The 20,457-nt window shown below is 44.1% G+C and overlaps 1 protein-coding gene across 1 annotated transcript in view; it reads right to left on the bottom strand.

The window, feature by feature from the left end:
• The window catches only part of PTPN1 (protein tyrosine phosphatase non-receptor type 1), a 451,311-nt gene that overhangs the window by 236,320 nt on the left and 194,534 nt on the right, over positions 1 to 20,457 (bottom strand). Inside the window, exon 2 of the mRNA XM_086932463.1 lies at positions 14,935 to 15,025. Within this exon, the coding sequence (XP_086788589.1) occupies positions 14,935 to 15,025 (91 nt within the window). The remainder of the gene's footprint in view (positions 1 to 14,934; positions 15,026 to 20,457) is intronic.

Here is a 20,457-nt window from a genome sequence, read left to right on the forward strand (position 1 = left end):
TGGGGATGTCCCTGCTGGGGTAGTATCAAAGCCGCTGATATTTTTTAAGTAAAGATACAGTCCAGCATCTGCCTGTGCGTTGGGAGGAGGTGATCAGCTTCTGAGTCGTCATCTGTGATCCAATTTTTGCCCTCGGGATCCACAACTAAGGCTTCTGAATATGAGCTGAAGATGTCCTCAAAACGGGTGAATGTCTGAGCCCTGGGAAGGTGTTCACAATAGAGAAAGTCATTGAATTTGATCTTGAAATTACCTATTGCAACATTGATAATTTCTTACCCAGTTGATACCTTGTTTGGTACCAAGGCAACTTCTATGCATTGTGCAAAAGAATAATGCAGCGGGAAACAAAACTGGCATTCCACTGCCCATGTAATTTCCTTGCTACCACATGTGACACATTTTGTGATATGAAGTGTTATTTTCTGTGAAATAAACGTAGGTTGAGCTAAAATATATTGGCCAACTCCTATCAGTCAATGTTATGAAACTTAAGATTCAGGGACTGGTTCACAGAAACCATACTGAACAAAATATAAATTGTTTTTTCGAACGTGCAATTTATAGACTTAAAATCAGCCCCAGCCCTACTCTGTATTACTGTTTCTGAATCTTTATGCAAAACCTAATGCCACACTAAACATTTGTTCAATCTATCCACTGATTAAAAGCAAATTACCAACAGCGTTGGCTGCCAAGTGCTGTTTACTTCAAGTTCAACTATGTGACCTGAGCCCAGCAACTATGACTTCTTGCCGTAAAGAATTTATTAAAAGTAATGTAATAATTAATGCATTGTTTTCTCTACGAAGCCAGATTATAATTTCATAATGGGATGGCATCAACCCCTCTGTATTTGTAAACGGTTCATCAACATAATGTTGCCAAACCTAGATCTTCAAAACTGTACATCCTAAAAAGAACCTAAGCGGTATACCTCATTGCAGCAGAAAGGTATTTCTGGAGATCTAAGACGAAAAAGCATTTAACTGTATTTAAATTAATGTCAACCCTTATATTTCCTAGGTCTCGAAATCCATGCAATCCCACTTCATTTGAATTGCTGACCTTGAAAAGAACATTACATTATCTGCCAAAATGAACACTTAAACAAGAACTCGATTTCATGCTGTTTCGCTAATTAAATACTTTTGATCCCATCAGACCATCAAATGTATGTTTTTGAGCAGTTCACTTTGCAGAAAAAGAGCATTGTTTCTTCAATAAGAGGATTTCGTGTTATTGCGGGCTTTAAAGATTAAAAAACGCCTGTGAAATTGGGGAAGTTTAGGCATTGACCAATACTTGTTTTCCAAGCAAAGTTATTTTACTCTATTTTTTATTATGTATGAATATACCTGTGGACCGGACATAAAGCAAAACCGCATTTTACACTTACTAGACATGCCAATTGGTTAACAGGGCAAAAACTATAAAAGGAGATGCCTATTTCACGCAGGCTTGTAGCCCAATGTCCGCATTCCCCCCAAAAAATAATCCCCTGTTGGATGTTGTAGCTGCCATGGAAAAACTGGATAGGGCCCCTGCATGGGGTCAGGGTGAGACTGGAGCAGTCTTAACCACTCTCCTGGCAAAGTACACAATAGTCTGAATCAGTCTCCCCATCTTCCTCAGCATGCATGCAGGGATATTAAGCCTTTTCATCCCAGAAACAAACCCCGCCTGAAAACAAGCATTACATGCGGGGCTGGGGAACCACCACCTTAAGACAACTACGTTAGTTTACTGTGACAGATAGGCACCTACTTAAACCTATCAGGCAGTATGATGTGGTAGCACAGTACCCATGAAGTTTTGAGGTAAATCCTAACAAATATCAAGTACCATATGAAAAACCATCAACAGAACCAATACTGTCCGAGCCAGCTGTAGGTGGCACGTGCATGTCAAACCATGCAGTCTATTCAATTAAAAAAATATTTTGCCACGGTCATAAAGAATTAACAATTTACAGAATAACCGGATACTACTCTACAAACAATATCTATACGTCTAAACCGACAATCGGAACCAAAGTCAATTTTTAATGTCATAGCCCTAAGAAGAGTTGGTGAAACAAGAATGACGGGGAAATATTAGGATAAAATGTCATGCTCCCTTCAGTATCAAAATGGCCAAGAAAGCAACATTCATCAGCTTTGAGGTGAATGCACATATTACAAGTGTGGCTCAATGGTTAGAGCGGCAGACCCTGATGCAGACGTCTAGCCCAGGACCAGGGTTCAATTCCCCGCCTCGGCGGGTCTTGGGCTCAAAATTCCACAGACCTGATAATTCTCGCCTCTGTGCCTATTCTAATCATAGAGTCCCACTCTGCAACTCTGGGCAATAGCTTGCTTAATCTCCACAACGGCCCCCACAACGCTAAGGATGCCTGGCCTTCACCCTGGGGGTGCCCAGGAGTGGACGCCTCACAGGGAAAGCCAGGACGAGTTCCACAGCGGTATTCGTACAAGCGCCTTGAGACCCTTGCGGCTGAGTAGTGCGCTATACAAGTATCAATTAACATTTCAATTTACATTTTACATCAAATCTCAACAGGAAAGGGGTGAAGAGTAACTGCAAGTCTTGTGGTGGTAGTTGGACAAGCAACAGAGACCAAGAGACTTTCTCTGGCTACAAATCGTCATGTATGGACATATAGACACACACATTATGTGTAGTATTCAACCCAGTAAACTTTAGTCAATGACGTTAAACTAGATCTCAAAATCCAGGCTGACGTTACCAAACAAAGCAACACTCTAGAACGCTTATTGTTCGCAAATGTTAGAGAGGCAGGGCTCGGTAAAGAGGACCATTGTTTTCTCTTCATTGCATGGCTTCTTAAAAAGAGATCAAACAGAGTTCATCAAATTATGTCAGGACTGGAGACGAGGATTGTGGTTTCCTTTCTTCACTACATTTCTCTAGCAGTCAAGTAAACATAAAATAAACTAGCTTTCCCAGGAAAATGAATAACATTTATTTACACCAATCACAATCTATCTAGTCCAAGCTACAACTGTGCATGTCATTTCCTGTGCCTACTACTTCGCTGTCTCAGCAGCAGGTCAGTTAAGTTTTCTCCCTCAGTTTCTTTTAGAGAACGTGCATTTATTCAGGGGCATTTGCATTTATTCAGGTTGCACTAACCAGCTTTCCTCATTAAAGCAGGAACTGTAAGAACGCACAAAGAAAGAAAAGGCCCGGTTGTTGATTGGACTCTACTCTGATTGGTTTAAAAAAATGTTGTTCCTTTCCCTGGAGCTTTTGGGAAAGTTAGTTTTTAGGTTTTGGCTGGCGATGCGCTTTGCGCATGCGTCAAAAAACCTCTTGAGTTGTGTGTGTGGGTCGGGATACGCCCCCTCCTCCGATTGGCTAGCTCCATAAATGGAGGCTAGCCATTGGGAGAGGGCTCCGTCCGTCAATCTCGGACCAGATTCGGGGGCGTTCCCGAGAATTTTTGGCTTTTGGCGACGTCATGCTACGTCAGCCAAAAGCCGAGAACGCCCCCGAATCTGGTCTGGCATTGAGCCGGGACCCGCCTTCCTGCTTGCGTGAGTGCTTTGTTTTTTTTGCCGTGTGTGTCTGTTCCCGCTCCCCCCCCCCTCCGCTGTCAGTGTGTCCGTGTGTGTCTGTTCGCGCCCCCCCCTCCCCCTCCGACCCACACAAGGACGAATGCCCCCCCCCCCCCCTTCCCTTCCCGAAAATTCTCTGAACTCCCATTTATAGATACACCTCCCACCCTGGGTCCCTCACTGGGGAAACCTCGCCCGAGGTACCAAATAAATCCTAATCTCTTCCTTCTGTGACACACCAAAGACTCACCTTTAAAGTCGGTGCAGATGAACCAGTCCAAGTGTTTTACAATGCATTCTGGAACTTGTTGGCATCTTTGTCGATGTTTTCATCAGAGCACAGGTACCCGAATGCAAAGAAAACCCCCAAAGACAAGATCAGCAACTTCCTTATGGGCTGGGAAACTCGAACATTCTCTACCGCAGGTGCTTCCCCTCAAGCCACGAATTTCCATCCAACCCCCTCCTCTTATGTCAATGTTTGCTCCCCCCACCCCCTTTAGCAGGTCTTATGTCTTTCCTCCCACTGATCTTTCCCTGATTCCCTCCCCCTTTACCACTGCCCCTTACCCTTAATCGCACTGTGCATTCCCCCGCTACTCACAGCACACCAGCCCCTCCCCCTCCCGTGTACCCCACTCCCCTGGTTCTTAATCTTTCTTCACCATCCCTCCCTCATTTTCATTCACCTCACAACTCCCTCCCCAATAGCGCCTCTCACCTTCCCCTGGCCACGCCTCACTCTCTGGGGCGCAGTGTGTGCTCCCCGGGACACCAACTCTAGTCCATCAGGTGCAATCCGCTCTCCGCCCTACAAATTCCAATATATGCCCTCTCCCAGCCTTTGGTACTGTATGTGTCCCGCCCCCCGCGTACAGAACGCTCAAGAATCCCGGTTCCGCGCGCGAGTAGCTTATCCAGACTAGAAGGTTGCTTTGCATCCTGGGACTTGCAGTCCCATTTATTCCAGAATGCAGAGGTGCAAAAAAACTAACGGGTCACATCCTCGGCACCCATAGAACGGGTAAATCTGAGCACTCGCTAAGGATGTGCTGGCTCGTGCCCTCAGGTAACCTCTGTGCACCTCTTACTTGGAGGTGCAGGGTGTACTCTCCTCTTACCTAGACTGACTTAGTTACTCTTCTCTCAGTCCCCACGGGTAAGGCAGAGCCTCCCTCTGGTAAGACAGCCCCTATACCCCCCATGTACGAACTGTGCTCCCAAGTAGCCTCTGTTAAACCCAGTGCTCGAAATGGAAAAATAGAAGTGCTTGTTTCTGAGAAGTACGGGTACTCTCCAACTAAATGTATTGCAATTTCTCTTGAGAAGTGCCGGTACTCTCCCTCTCAAAAAAAAAATAGTGCCGGTACTCCGTACCGGACAGTATAGGCCTATTTAAAGCACTGGTCACACCTCTTACTCTGGGGTGCGGACTGGCTTTCACCTTTGCCCCAATTACAGATTAACCCCCACTCCCTTTTCACCCTCTGGTACCGTCGTTACTGCCCTCTTACCCTCGGGTTGAGACTGTGCTTCCCTCGTGCTCGCAGGTACAGACTGTGCTTCCCTCGTGCTCGCAGGCACAGACTGAGCTCCCCTCGTGCTCGCAGGTACAGACTTTGCTTCTCTCCTCCTGGGTCTGCTGCTTCTCTCTCTGCTCTGCTCAATCTGCCTGCACACTTCTGGAAGCTGCACCTGCCCCTCTCCTCACCCCTCCCACCGGGGCAGGCTCTTTGTTTTGGGCTAACCAGGCCTCGAGCCCTGCTGGCAGGTTGTTTGTACTGGGGTTGAGGATGTCCAGCCCTGGTTCGGCACATCTCCACTCCACTGCCCCTCGTTAGCAGACTATTGCGCCTGTTTGTCCCACTTTTGCAGGGTCCATATTTCTAGAAGACACTGCCCTCGTTCTCAGACTGTGTCCCTCTTTAAGTTTGTCTTTAGTTTGGCCTCGTCCTCATCTCTTACGGGTGCTTAGCCTCATAGAAGCGCCATCCCTCAGCGGACTCTGCCCTCTTTAACAGTGGCTGTCTCTCTGTTTGAGGCACTGCCCGTCTCCCCAGAGCAGTCACATTGATGCTGTCCGTGGAGGAGTAGCCAGGGCCGCTGAAATCATGCTGCACGGGAGCACCAAATTATGCGGCATGGAAGACTAAATTATGTGGTAAGAACATGCAAATTATGAGGCGCAAGGCTGCACATTTCGTGCTATTATGACTTCCTTATGTTGTTTATTTTACACGTTAACACTGTCTGGGCAAATGTTTCACCCCGTTAGTACCTGTTTAACACCCATATACAGCGATGAGTAACAGAAGACGGGCCAGTCATCTTTTGCAAAATGACTTCTACCCATGTTGCCCCGTTTTTATAGACCCAATTTGTGTTTTGTTAAGATCTGCAGTTTATGCACCAGATGATGGATTATGTGGTAAATATGGCTAATCCATAATAATGCGGAAACCACCGCAGCCCAAACAAATCACAACATTCCAATTTGAGTAGCTCGAGTGTAAGGTTATTAATGGGCATTATTGGACTGATTTCTTTTAATGGGGTTGCATTGTAAATGCTTGTTGTTGTTGTCTTCTTGTGACGAGTGTTTGCAATAGAGCTGTAACTTAAGTTGCAGCAACTTGTGTAGACGTGTAGGGGCTGTTTGGAGAGAAGTGAATCAAGAGCAACTTGTTCGCGCCCCCCAGTCAACCTCTATTTAACCCCGTTAATTGCTTACTTCCTCTCACAGCATATTATTTTGTACGTATTTTCGACTATAGGTAATCTCTCGGTTTGAGCTGTCAGCTGTTTGCTTTCTTCACGCTCATTTGCTGCACATTTTTTTTAAATGATGGGAGGATGTTATTAAGGTTCGAGTCAAGCGGAAGATTGTGTTAAGACATGGGAATTCAAACGACAAGCACAATTAAAGTGAATGCACTAAAAAAATAACCTCATGCTTCAAACGTAATTCTGCTGTCGCTTCCTTTATTTGACTTTATGAACCCAGCTTTAGTTTCTACATTTCCAGTGGCTAGTTCTGCATTTGGCAGTGACTCTACCCTTCTGCATGTACATTACCTATATTGCTTTTTGCTAAATATGTGCTATTACCACTAAGGGGCAATTACAACACTGAGTAAACGAAAATTCAATGTAAGTGCAGCCCTACTGGTACCGCCAAGGCCGCGACAAGTCCCATGTTGATTCTTTAGAGGTAGGAACAAAAGTGTTCTTTTGCGTATCCCGCTGAACGTTACACACAACAACACTTTACAAAGAGAAAAACACGTGAAATGCTGTAGTGAGGTTTGTTCACGTTTATTTATTTTAGTCTTTCCTTTACCTTCATTGTTCCTGCTGTCATTCTTATTACTTCATGCAACATTCTAATATCCTCGTGCTCGGTTTGTTATAAAAGAGTTTATCTTCAAACATGATTATGTTTGAAGATACATTCTCACGTGGTGCTGTTCACCAGTTAATCCATACAGCTGTTGGAAAGCCATTCAAGGACTGGCTCGGCTGGAGAACAGCAGCACTCCCGTGTTATGCTGTATTTAAGGAATACATTTACTTTTATTGGATACAACTTGATACTTGTTTCATTCTTTACCTGGATCTATTTGTTGTGAAGCTATATTCTACAAATGCTTTGCGTACGTGTTTCAATATGCAAGTGTATACTGAAAATTGTGCGTCCCCTCATTTTAATGAGTCACCGGGAGCACCTTGGACCCTCTTGTCTGTGAGCCACACTGAGGTAGTGACCAACCAGATCAGAGGCCGCGCGCGGCAGAGGGGCGGAGAGGGAGAGCGCACTATAAAGGGGAGCTGCGAGTGCTGTAGACGCCGCAGAGAAGCTGAACCCGTGGGGCTACGGAGACTTTGTGTGTGTTTGTGTGTGTCATTTGCGAGAGATAAAGCTAGTGGCATTGTAAATGACAATGCCATTTATTTATGTTAAAAAAACCATAAATAAAAATAATGTCAAGAGCAATGCCAATAGCTCTAACTTTAACAAAGGCAAAACCATTGCATTGTAAATGCTTGTTAATTGTATGTTTACATGGGCTGCTGGAATAATAATGTGAAGAAAGAAAGGCTGAATCCTCATCTCAATATCTTTAATAGAATTGAAACTTTCCTTCGCATTTGCTAAGAAATGTTGCATTCTTTATTGAAGTGTAGAGTGCCTTTCATTATGAGCATGGTTTATTTGTTTTATTTCATTTGTATTGTGCGAAACAGCAAAACCAATTCAACACATCTAACTTTATGCAAAATCACTACATACATCATGTGCTTAACTCTCAGGCAGCTTTAAAGGCCGGTTTAAACTAAAACCAAAACGAAGTCAGTTTCCAAGGCAAACCTATTACAGGGCCAACACTTTCGCAAATGTTATCTCCACTTTTCGGGACCACTAGCAAGCAGCCCAATATCAGATTTTCTCACAACAGGTCATAAGCACTACTACTTGCTTAACCAGCAACTGCAAGATAAGCTAGTAAAAGTGGTTTGCTGTATTCAGATTGTGTGTCATGAATTTCTCATTTTCTGCTAGAATGCTTATCTTCACAAGCTTCTTTACACTGTGAGCTTCCTTGACCTTAAAAGCTTTTAAAATTCTCGGTGTAAAAATGTGGATAATGTGACTCGAGGGGATCTGGCTTGTCTTTACCAGAGACATATCATCCCACAAGCTTTCTCTTTCATCAACTTTGTAGGAGAATATCTTCAGTATAAAAGCACCAGTTCAGCGGCAGGGTCACACTTGAGTGTATCCCGTCCAATAGGACCGTGGGCGATGCACCCATCCTCAATGTGGTGCAGAAACAGATTACCTCAATCTTTTTCCTTTACATACAGAAAAACATTGGGTTTGCAACTTTTATGAACTAAAATGGAAGTTTTGTAAGGCGCCTGTATGCCTTAGCGCTAGCGGTCATTGAGCTAGACCAGAGGGGGGTGGTAATTACTAGGCTTTGATGCAAAAAGTCATGATTTTAACGATTTTCTAAACAATTGTCTGTAGGTTTAATTTCTAAGACTGATGGGTAGTGTGTTACATAGTTTAGGGGCCAGATGGAAGAAAATTCTGCCACCCCATTTTACGCTTGTCACCCTAGGAACGAGTAGAGAGGTCGACGATGACCTGCGAGTGCGTTGTGGGACGTGCAGTCTGATATGCTTACTAAGATAGGCAGGCCCAGCCCTGTGCAGTGTCTTGTGCACAATGCACATTGACTTGAATTGGATCCTTGCCTGGACTGGGAGCCAATGCATATCTTGAATACTTTGTGATACAGGACTGAATTTGGGAATCTTAAGCAGCAGTCGTGCAGGTGCATTTTGTAGTGTTTGCAGCTAGCATATAGTCCTCGTGTTTGTCCCTAAGTAGAGGGTGTTGCAGTAATCAATTGTATTTCTATGATCCATAGGAATGAAAGGTAAACTTTTTCGTAGAATCTTCAGAGTAAAGAAGCACGATGAGGTGATGCAATAACCTGATCAGATAATGATAGGTGGTCATCTAAAGTGACGCCGAGTTTTTAACTTTTTTTACTGGAAATGGGCAAGGCCCGGCTGCTTCCGGCCACCAGGAGGAGTTCCAGAAGGAGATATCCTTACCAAACAATACCACTTCGGTTTTGTCAGTATTCAACTTTAAGCAGTTACCATGATTCGACCTGATAATGTGAACCATACAATCGGTAAATTTGAATGCCACCTCCTCAGGCTTTGAAGATAGAGACACCACTATTTGAGTATCATCTGCATAACAAATGGCAGCACAGCAGTGAGAGAGTAGGAGTTTGGCCAATGGGGAAGACATAGACATTGAACAGAGTTGGAGATAAAGAAGATCCCTGGGGTACCCCGCACGACAGGGCGTGAGGGTGACATTTATGTTCTCCCATCACTATAGTTTGTTCTTGGTCAGTTAGGTAGGATCTAAGTATATTGGAGGCTTCGCCTGTGATCCCTATTTCGGACAGGTAATGTATGAGTATTTGGTGATTAATCGTGTCAAGTGCGGCTGAGAGGTCAGACAAAATCAGTATAGCTTTTCCTCCACCATCTAATTGGACACGGATCTCCTCAGTAGCAGCAATCAAAGCAGACTCTGAACTGCTTTGTGGCCGAAATCCATGTTGCACAGGATCCAATTTGTCAGACTCTAGAAACAAGAGCAGTTCTTCTTTAAGAGCTTTTTTGATGGGAATGGCAGACAGGATATGGGCGTTAATTATTAACCTTCGTTGGATCGTGGGAAGATGTTTTCAAAATGGACCCAACCAGGGATTTTTTCCACATGGTAGGGAAACGTCCAGCATCCAAGATGTTGTTAAGGAGGGGTGCTAAGTGGTCTGCAATAATGTTGGGGACCATAAGAAGGACCGTAGCAGGACAGGGGTCCATTGGGATCCAGAATTCTTGGACATTATGAGCCTCTCGACTCGTTCTGGCGTTAAGGGAATTAACTTTTGTAGGCGAGCCTGCATGGTCGCCGCGCCTTTGTTCAACCCATCCAGGTTGTCACCTAGTTTTGCAGCTGCAGAACTCATCATATACCTTTTTAGGCCTCCCCTAGCGTCGCAGCGCATGCGCTGCTCGCTCTGCGAGATCTATTGTCATCAGGATGCTTTTAGAAGTGGGGTTGGTGACCGCCCTGTCTCCCTGAGGCCCCACCCACCAGGACTGGACTAGTCGTGTGTTGCTCGTCATGTGCACTGCATCTCTTCACTTCACTTCTCCAGAGGCGGTGGGCGTGTCGGCACTAGTCTTTTACAGCTGCTGAGAGTAGGTGTCTCCAATCCGTAGTGGACGTGTGCTAATGACGCATAATCAGGGGACACAAGGGAATTCAGCTACTGCCGAACCAAGGTTGACCATTTTCACATTCATGTGGGTCCAGAGAAAAACTGAGGGTTAATAATCTCTTAAAGTTATTTGAGCATTTATTGACCGGCACTGCACAATAAGGAAACTTAGAACGTTTATAATGGCAAATTAATATTACAAACTTATTTGTGGGAAATTAATTCTGAATTCACAGCAGCTGTGATTGTAATGTTTGTCAGACGTTCAATAGACTGCAATGAAAACAAAAATTGGTTTCCCGCCATTGTGGCTCCAGAGCCCGGTTCACCCCCAGATCTTGCTCGGCGGCACGGAACTGGCAGAGCAGGGCGGCAAGGGCTCGGTCCCCGGGCGAGTTACAGCCTGGCAGGCTGGAAGAGAGAAGGTGCTCCATGTAGCCAGGAGGGGTAGAGAACATATTTCCGTATGCCAGTAATAGGTTAGCACGACAACTGTTTACAAGCCATTACCCTCACACATCCCATATATTATGTATCAGCTGCCTGACAGCCGCTGTATCAAAATCCAGCGGGGTCCAGGCTTATCGGTGCGATAACATGCTGCTGGCATAACCGCTCAGTCAGGCCAGGCCCTTCCCTGAAGGCTAAGTAGGCAAAGCCAGAGACCAGGGGCTGCATGGTGCATGCCCGCCTCTTGTGCAAGCAGGGATGTTACCGGCTCCGCACAGCTCAAGAGCCAGGGTTCCCACCCCCCTTCCCCCAGGCACGACCCTGGAGTACTGCTGTTCCTCAGAGGCCTCTGTGGAGAGGCACAGAGGGTGGGCAACGACAAGGTAGACATTACCCGGAGCGGCTAGCACTGGTGATACTACACGCAAGCATGCCTCCCACCACCATAAGTATCTGAACTTCAGAGAGACGCACAAACAGGTAAAGATGAACAGGTGACCTTTTATATTCACGCAACTAACTAGTTATTTTACCCTATAGTATGGCAGAACAACAATTACAAGGACGAATGAGTCCTCTTGTGGCCACTATAGCAGCGAGTAGCTCGGCTTGTATGTAATCGAGGGGTGGCACGAAGTCACAAGTGGTGTTGTCGGAACACTGACACGTACACGACCATCAATCACGGAGATGATGCTGTCTCAGGTGGAGGTTTGTGCCCTGGTATCCTGAATTTTGGAACGGAGTTGCTTTTTCTTCTAAATACCAATAGGAGATAGTGGGAGAAAGGGATTTATAGGCAACGGGCAGATTTCCATGAGACCTGCTGGAAAGGGGGGTTTGGGGCGTTCCAGTCCCTTAATGAATCTTTTGTGACAAACAGTTGGGTAAATTTGCTTTCAGTCTGGGATGGTGCGGATCTGTCGGATTTCATAACGAATTTTTGCGCAGACAATATTTACGCGCACACACTCTCTCCCTCTCTCTGTTTAAAAAGACTTATAAAATGGCGGCTAGTTCACAAGATAATGCGCTTTTGAGGCGCCGTGATTTGTATTCATGAGTCCTGCATCCACCGGGATCTATGAGGCATATTAAAGACAGCCCCCCATAGCTAAATATGGCGCACTCGTTAGGTGCAGGACGTTGGACTGATGATGAAATGTGCAAGTTACTGAATGGTAAAGCTAAGTTTTTCCCACTAGCAGGCATAAATGACTCACAGCGAACAGCTTCAGGTGAATTTATTTCACGTGGTCGGAGAAGTCAAAGATATCGATGGTGCAGTAGGAGCAGTTGCACCGCGTTCGGATCTGTTAAAACATAAGGAGCTTGGGGTAGTCCGTTTCTTTGTTGCATTAGGTATCATGGTACCCTTGCTACGCCTCTGGTTTGAAGGCCTAAAAGTAGGTGATGCCTGATATTCTCTAATGTAGACTCCTTTGATGAGTTTGACAGCTGATCAGAGTTTACATGTTTGACAAGGACAGAGCTGAAAGTTTGATGGAAGGGATTCAGAGGAAGCAAGGATCACTGATCCGAAGGGAAGTCTACCTAGGGTGGGCTTAGCTGCCGGTCTTTCTAGCAGGGAGTATGACATAGGGTAGGATTGTTGGAGACAGATTATCCTACATCAGGCCATATCATAATCCCACTTCCGGTCCTATGATGCACAGTATTCAACAAGCATTTGCAATGCATTAGTTCTCGCATTTACACAAGTTTAAGCTATTTGCATTGTAAATGACAATGCCTTTTATTTAGATTTTAAAAACCAAAACAAATAAAAGGCATTGTCCTTTACAATGCCAATAGCTCGTACTCTCGTAAATGCGTGACCTATTGCATTGCAAATGCTTGTTTACTAAGTCATAAAAAAACTCTGCCAATTTGTCACAGAACTGCGCATTAGGGCTGAATTGTTTGCTTTCGCCAAATTCGGATAAGGCAGAGACTGTTTTAAAAAGCTCTCTGGCTGAGTTTTTAGCAGAACTGATTTTTTCGGGGAAAAGTGTGATTTCACCGAGATTATTGCCTCTTTATACTTTTAATCGCCTCTTTATACTGTTTTTTTTCTATTGCCAATTATTCTTTCCTCCATGCTCGTTCCTGAGCCCTGAAGTTTTTCTTCAGATCTTTAACCCCTTGGGCGCGGGCGCGATTCTGCACCTGTGCGGCACATTCCGATCGCGGGTGCGGTCATCAGCACACGAGCACTGTGTGCCATGGCGGCTCCCGCCCGTCATCAGCATGGAAGGGGTTAAGCTTAGGTGTATATTATGGGGCTGATGGTTGTTTTCTGCTTTTACGTGTATGCCCCTCTGGGGCTTGCTTATTAGCCGCCGAGTCAATCCAACCATCAAAGTTTAGGGCTGGAAATTCAGGGTCTCCATTTGGACAGGGGCTGTGGGAGCATAAGGCAAATTCAAGATCTGGAATATGTATTATTCGCCAAGAGTGTGTTGTACCCATCCTATTATTGTTTGATTCTTTGAGGTGCTGTTCAAGCTGTGATACCTCAAAGAAAACCGCACTATGATCTGTCCAGGTCATAGGTAGGGTTCTGTTGAATTTTATCCAAGCATAGTTAATAAATATGTCATCCAGAGAATGTTTACTTATATAAGTGGGCTCGGTAACAATGTGTTTTAAGTCAAAACTCTTTAGCCCATCGATTAAGTTAATGGTGTCCCGACATTCAGTGGATTCTAAATGAAAGTAAAATTCCCCCAGTAGGGAGAAATTGGGGTCTCCATGCAGGACTCAATGAATGTCTGTATGTAGGAAATAAATCGATTCCTAAGGCTGGGTGGCCGGTAGATTAATATCCCATTAAAAGCTGTTGTGTTATTGGATTTAAGTGAAAACAGATTTGCTTTTTCCTTCAGTTGGGGGATAGCTGCAAATAAGGCCTTAATGTTAGTGCGATAAACAATAGCAATCCCCCGCCTCGTTGTCCTTCTCTGTCAATTTTAAACAGGTCAGATCCTTTTGGTATGGCCATATTACGGTAAGGCTCGGAGAAACTATTAGTCCAGATCGCCGTAAGGAACATTAAGTCCGGCTTATATTGATCAAAAAAGTCAGCAAGTTTATATTTATGTTTGGGAAGTGACCGATATTAAGTAAGACACAAGTTAGAGTGGGCTGAACTATTATCTCAACATACAGGTTCCATGGGTGGTCATTTGGTTTTGTAGTGCTCTTAGGTATGTGAGTGCCACATTTCAATATACAATTCTTATTTATGTTTTCAAGATCTTATTGATGGTTTTTTTACCTCTGTATTTTGGCTTTGAGTTAAGTACTATTGCCAAGCCAAAGAAAGTGATTCCTAATGAACACACTTTGCAAGCCAGTTATATATTTACAATTGACTTTAACCAATTACCGTTTGTTAGGAGATAATTCAAGAGCTTCGTATGGCTATCTTGTCAGAGGAAAGTATCTCGCAGAATATGATCTCCACTTCCAGACCTAGCTTTGTGAAACTAGCACCTTCTTTATGTATTATGCATACAATTACTTTTATGACCCTGGAACAAAAACATTCAATACAGCTTTGTGGTCTTAATCTGGAATGTCTTACTTTTTGCAATCAAGAAGAACAAGGTTGGCAGAAAACAGTTGGCAAACCGGTTCCGATCAAATTACATTGTCAACAAATAGCGTAAGCAACTATTTAACGAGGAAAGATAGCATGTCAATGAAACCCACTGAGGAAGGGAGCACTGGGTATCAACAGATGAAAACGACTACATCTGTGTAGAAGTGAAAGGCAAGCAGATACTTTTTTATTTCAAACAAGCAAGACTCTTTATTTAGTTCTTTCCCTTTCACTTTACATTTAATCTAATGCATACCAAAGGGTTTCTTACAGATGTTACACGTTTTTTTTAGTTTATATGTTATTACAGTACAACCGGAGAGAACGTGTGGCAGCCTTTTAACAAAGTGATTCTCTCTAGTGTGGTGTAAACTGTCGACTCAACCATGGTTTAGAGTTTATTGCGATGCACAGGTGCAGCAGACTATGTCCAGCGAGTCTAAAGGCAAAGTGGTTACAAAGAGTGAACACTTACAGGGGCTGACATCCCGGTATCGATTCCGGCTTTTATTTTCAGGAAGCCTGGCCATTTTGCATGGAAAGTCACTTGCTTCATGTCGGATATCCTAAAACAAATGAAGCAAATTGTCAGGATTCAAACTAAACAAGTAGACAATGCAAAGCAAAATAATATGAAAGCCCCATAAAATCTATTTTCTCTCATACTTGAATCTCAACCTGGTGCTGTGCTGCAGTTAATTGTATGTAGTCATTCACAATGCTCTTTTCATGGATCCCAAATACTGCCTGCTGGAAAGACCTAGGAATGGCCAACTGCAGTTGGCAGTCCAATTTGTACCACCAATAACCCTTTCTGTAGTGACACTTGACCAGTATGGAGTAGGGCTGTTCTCTCTGAACTGTGAAACAAAAATGTACTTGCTTTTCTGGGTTTTTAGGCATTGGAAAACCGGGAAATATCAAGATTCAGTAAAACAAATGAAACAGTCCAACAGGTTTCAAAATGGGGGAAAACAGGATATATCAATGCTCCTTATAACAAGACTTAACGATTATCCTAAAATGAAGATAAATTACCAAGTCTCTGGCATGCAACGTAAAAAAACACAGAAAAAGAACAAAGGTGACAAAACTTATCAATGCAAAAATGCCAAATGTATTGCACAATTCAGAACAAAACAGTTGCCCAACACTGGATCACAAATATATAGTAAATGAAGAAAAGCAAATGATCCACTCTAGAATAATGAATGCAATATACAGTAATGGAACAGAGTAGTAAACTGATGGGAGTGTAATAGCCCACAAATATAGAACCAAATTTAAATTGATATAAATCAAGACAACTGTCAAGATTTGTTTCAATGTTACTTCGTTATGTCCCTTTCAACGGTGCCCTGTAACCTTTATGTTACTAACAACAGAGACTCAATTTACATAACAGCCAAGAACTAGAAAGACACCAGGTTTATCAAGAAGACTTTGGCGCTGCTGAAGACTGCACTGTTAGTGAGTAGCTTTCATATTTGTTCACAATACAGATTTCTGGTCTAGCTTGTTTAAATTTACTAAACACTAGCAGAGTTTGTGGTCATGGCTGTAAAAGAATTTACTAGAGCCAGTATAATAAAAATGATAATTATCCATATTTGTAACTTATCACCCCTTAAGGATTCAAGGCGCTGGGGTCCTTCGAGGAATCACATGATGTTGAGTTAAGCTGCTGCCGGCAGTAGATCTGTGAGCCGAGCACTCTGTAGTTGGCCGGTCTGGACGCTGCGCCACATATCTCCCACTTGTTTGTGGTGTTACTCATTTAAACGTTATTTTAAAAGAGTTCAGACTGAACGCTGAGCTTATGGTGTGGGATTTCAGTGTCATAATATATCAGAGTTCCCAGCTTACTACCATCTCCTGGCGTAAGACCAGACTACTCGACTTACCCACCTTTGTATAGTCAAGGATTAAAAGGAAGTCGTTGATCATTCAACTGGAGTGCACTATTGATGGAAGCGCACGGATGCCAGTGGCACATCACAAATACTGTACAGTACATGCTGGCACCCACCAAACCCGGAGGAAAGGAGAAACCCATACTGTTCACCTCCCCGTTTCTTAGTGGAAGTAGACATGGTTATTAGAAATATGTGCACTTCTGGTTTAATTTAGTTCAAAAGACGTTAGTCATGTTTAGTATCGATTTTGGCATGCATTTAGTTTCCAGTAATGTGGGTGTGTGTGTGTACTTTCCGTATCAGGGAAGCCTGGAACGCAAGAACATTCTAGAAACACTGTAAGGACATCATAAGGACTCTATAGAGGTTGTTTGCATCAGCTTCATACATGAAGCATTATCAATGAAGAAAAGAGAGTAGTAGTAAATACAGAAAGTAATGCATTCCTACGACAAGATTCACAATCCCGAAAAAATACAATCTACTTGAAAAACTAACATCAGAATTTCAGCAGTCAAAGCTAACAAGAGTGTGGATCTATTGAACTTTAGGATTACTTGGGGATGCCGATTTGAACCCTGCTCACGATGTATTCAATGTATTCATTTTGGCATTTCATATACTGCTGAAGTTTCCTTATGGATACTAAAGAGTACTGCAGTCAAACTGGTGCAATATTTTTATTTAAAAAAATTGGGCCATTTTCAATCATCAAAATGTGTGGCGTTCAAAGGAAATATAAAACAAAATGTTATTTACCAGTTTACTGAAACAAACTGCTTAACATTAAGGAGAACTAGTCTAAAAGGTAATGCAGACTGAAGAGAGATTAAAGAAGATCCTCAAACGACTTATTGCTGTAGGGCAATTAAAGTACATTGATGCACTAGAAGTTTTTTTTTACATCAACGGAACAGAGGGTGGCTGCGGCGGCTCCTCTGCTAAGGCAGAGGTGCATCGCCCCTCTGATCTCTGAGCAGTTAAAAAAGGAACAATAAAATGATAATAACATATGGTATTGTTCCTTATTGGCTTAGGTAAGGGCGGGGCACGCCAGAGTAGGGGGAGGAGTGGTGGGTACTCTAAGTGCACATGATGGTTTGGCCGGCCGTCTTGGGCCAGCCAAACAGTCAAGCGCACTTAGCATGTTCACCACCAAGTTGTACTGCACAGTTTAAGTGGAGAACATGCACAGTCTCCAGGTCACTGTCTGAGCGCCGAACCACAGTGCTCAGACAAATCACAACGCTGCAATCAGCTGGTGACAGCAGCATTGTGATTGGCTAGGGGAGTCTGGGACCCTGTGTGCTTCTTGCTTCATGGACAGAGGAGAGACTGTGGCAGTACCCAGGTAAGTGTTTTTTTTTCATTCCTCTCCCTGCCTCCACTAACCCATATCATTAGCAGCCACCACTGGAGGGTGGGCATGTGCGATCTTAAAATAATCCTATAATGAAGCAATATTTAGATCTTGGAAATATTTTTTGTTTTCTATGGAGAAATGAATACTATTGTAGGTTTTGTTTAGTACAATCTGGAGCCCACCATAGAAATGTTCATTAGTTCGGAAAAGTAGTAACAACATGCATTGGCAACGCCAGTAGGTCTCGCTATGCAAGAGCTACTGGATTTGCCAATGTGTTTTAACCATGTTGTAGGCCATGTTACTGCTGCTTAGCATAGTGTCATGTCGTAGAGTGGTGAGTCGTAGAGTGGCGGGTCGTAGAGTGGCGGGTCGTAGAGTGGCGGGTCGTAGAGTGGCGGGTCGTAGAGTGGCCTACAAGACTCCGCTTTGCTTGTGGAGCGATTCCGCAGAGACAACAAGAGCCACCGCCCCTGTACCCACCCGACCCGTGCGGAGAGTGGCACTCAGCAGGGATAAGATGGAACCAGGGAAGGGAGCCAAAAGGAGCAAAAAGGCCTTGATGGTGGCAGAGCTGGGAAGGGTTGTGACAAAAACTGGGAAAACAAGAAAGACCCAATTAGGAAAAGACCTCACCTCCCACTTTGGTTCAACTTTCTAAACACATGCAGGATGGATCACCTTCTCCACAACTCACCAGGGCTATGTAGTTCCCGGAACCAAGGTATTCAAAAATGCTCCATTGGGGAAAGAAAAACCAAGGCCAGCATCAGTGTGAGGCAATAACCAACAAAGGTATAACGCTCCTGCGCGGGGATAGTGTTAGTAAACTGAAGCGCTCCAGCGTGGTGATAGTACCAACAAGTATGATGGTCAAACAAACCAAATATAGCGCTCCTGCGCTGTCCAGAAAAAAACAAGTCTATAGCGCTCCTGCTCGGGGACAAAGGCAAACAATAATTGGCGCTCCTGCGCGGTGGGAACCATGAAGGAGAACAAACGGAAAACGCTACCACGCTGCACAGCAGAACAGCGCTTGTGCGCGGTAGCGTTCCGAAGTAGGAGACCCAGGTGCGTACTTCCACGCAGCACAGCAAGGAAGGCAGGTGAGCGGTCCGTAGCTTCTCTGTGGTCCGAAGGCTCTGAGGTGGATCTGGAAGTATCCGAAGCAAGGAGCCGGCGGGAAACGCAGTGTTTATGCGTCTCCCCGGAAGTGCTTCGGCGGAGGAAGGCGGGTCAAGAAAGACTAGACCGGGACTCTACTTCCGCCCGGAAGTGAGGATCCAGATGCCTGCATGTGTCTGGCGGCGACATGGCAACGGCAAGACGCCGCAACGTGACAGTAGAGTGGCGGGTCGCAGAGTAGAGCAGAGGGTCGCAGAGTAGAGCAGAGGGTCGCAGAGTAGAGCAGAGGGTCGCAGAGTAGAGCAGAGGGTCGCAGAGTAGAGCAGAGGGTCGCAGAGTAGAGCAGAGGGTCGCAGAGTAGAGCAGAGGGTCGCAGAGTAGAGCAGAGGGTCGCAGAGTAGAGAGCCGGAGAGCCGGAGAGCCGGAGAGCAGAGAGTAGTGTTGTGGCATGGCATCGAGTGGAGCGGCATCGAGTGGCAGGGTTGTAGAATCAATCAATCAGGAGTTTGTAAAATGCAGCTACTCACTGTGAGCGTCTCAAGGCACATTCAATAGAGTGAAGGGGTTGTAGAGTGGAAAGTTTGTAGAGTGGCATAGAATGTTATAGAGTTCAGTATGCATGGCGTGGTAGTGCACTGTCATTACAGAAACACATTTTCAGCTGAAATGACGATTACGTTTGCACAGACAAACAGTTTTATACGGATACTACTATACAGCACACAAATGATAATGTGTGGAAGTGTTATCACCTAGTGTATTATTTTGATCTTATTAAAATATTTGTTTCCAGCACACTTCAGAATTACAAAAAAATGTGCTTAGTTCTTTCCCAATTCTGATATATTCTGAGATAGTTGCACAGTTCACTTAGACATTTAAACTTTGGTATGTGCTAGAAAAAAAGCCTTTCCTTTCACATTGCCAGATTTTCAGATACATTGTCTTAGTTTGAACTCAGAGATTGAAAAGTAAACACCTAGCACCTTTGGAAGACAGAGCCTAATATCTGACCTCTGGCTTTGAATGCACAGCGAATGTGACAAAATAAGAACATTTATAGGCCTGTTTACAAAAACCAAGCACTTGTGTAAGAATATAGTTAACAGGCTATGCTCCACAGGAATGAATAACTCCAGATGGACAGCCTGAAACCAAGCCAGGAAATAGAAAGCAGGTAATTGTGAATTACAAACCACAAAACCAAAGGTAAGCAATGAGCAAAATGCGTTCTTAGGTCAGCTTTCAGAATGTCCCCAACAAGTCGTAAGCAACCAGGTTTCTACCTAAAAAGGATAAATCACTTCTAGGTCACGAATAATAATTGTATACAAAGTTAAGTGTGGAATTCATACTGTGAACAGTTTAGCCGAGTATTCCTTTCATGGCAGCCTGTAGAAGGCAAGCCACTCTTACAAGGAACAATAACAAACTGCACAGAGCATATACTTTTCAGGTACCAGTCAATAACAACCAATGCATTCAACTTATCTGGCAAGGCATTCAAAGGTTTGGAAGAAAACTGCAGAGAAATTCACTGACAGTACACTTATTAATGTAGCATTTCAATTTTCTAATCTTTAACAGCATTTTT

The sequence above is a fragment of the Lissotriton vulgaris genome, chromosome 7 (genome assembly GCF_964263255.1).
Source record: "Lissotriton vulgaris chromosome 7, aLisVul1.2, whole genome shotgun sequence".
NCBI classification, from domain to species: domain Eukaryota; kingdom Metazoa; phylum Chordata; class Amphibia; order Caudata; family Salamandridae; genus Lissotriton; species Lissotriton vulgaris.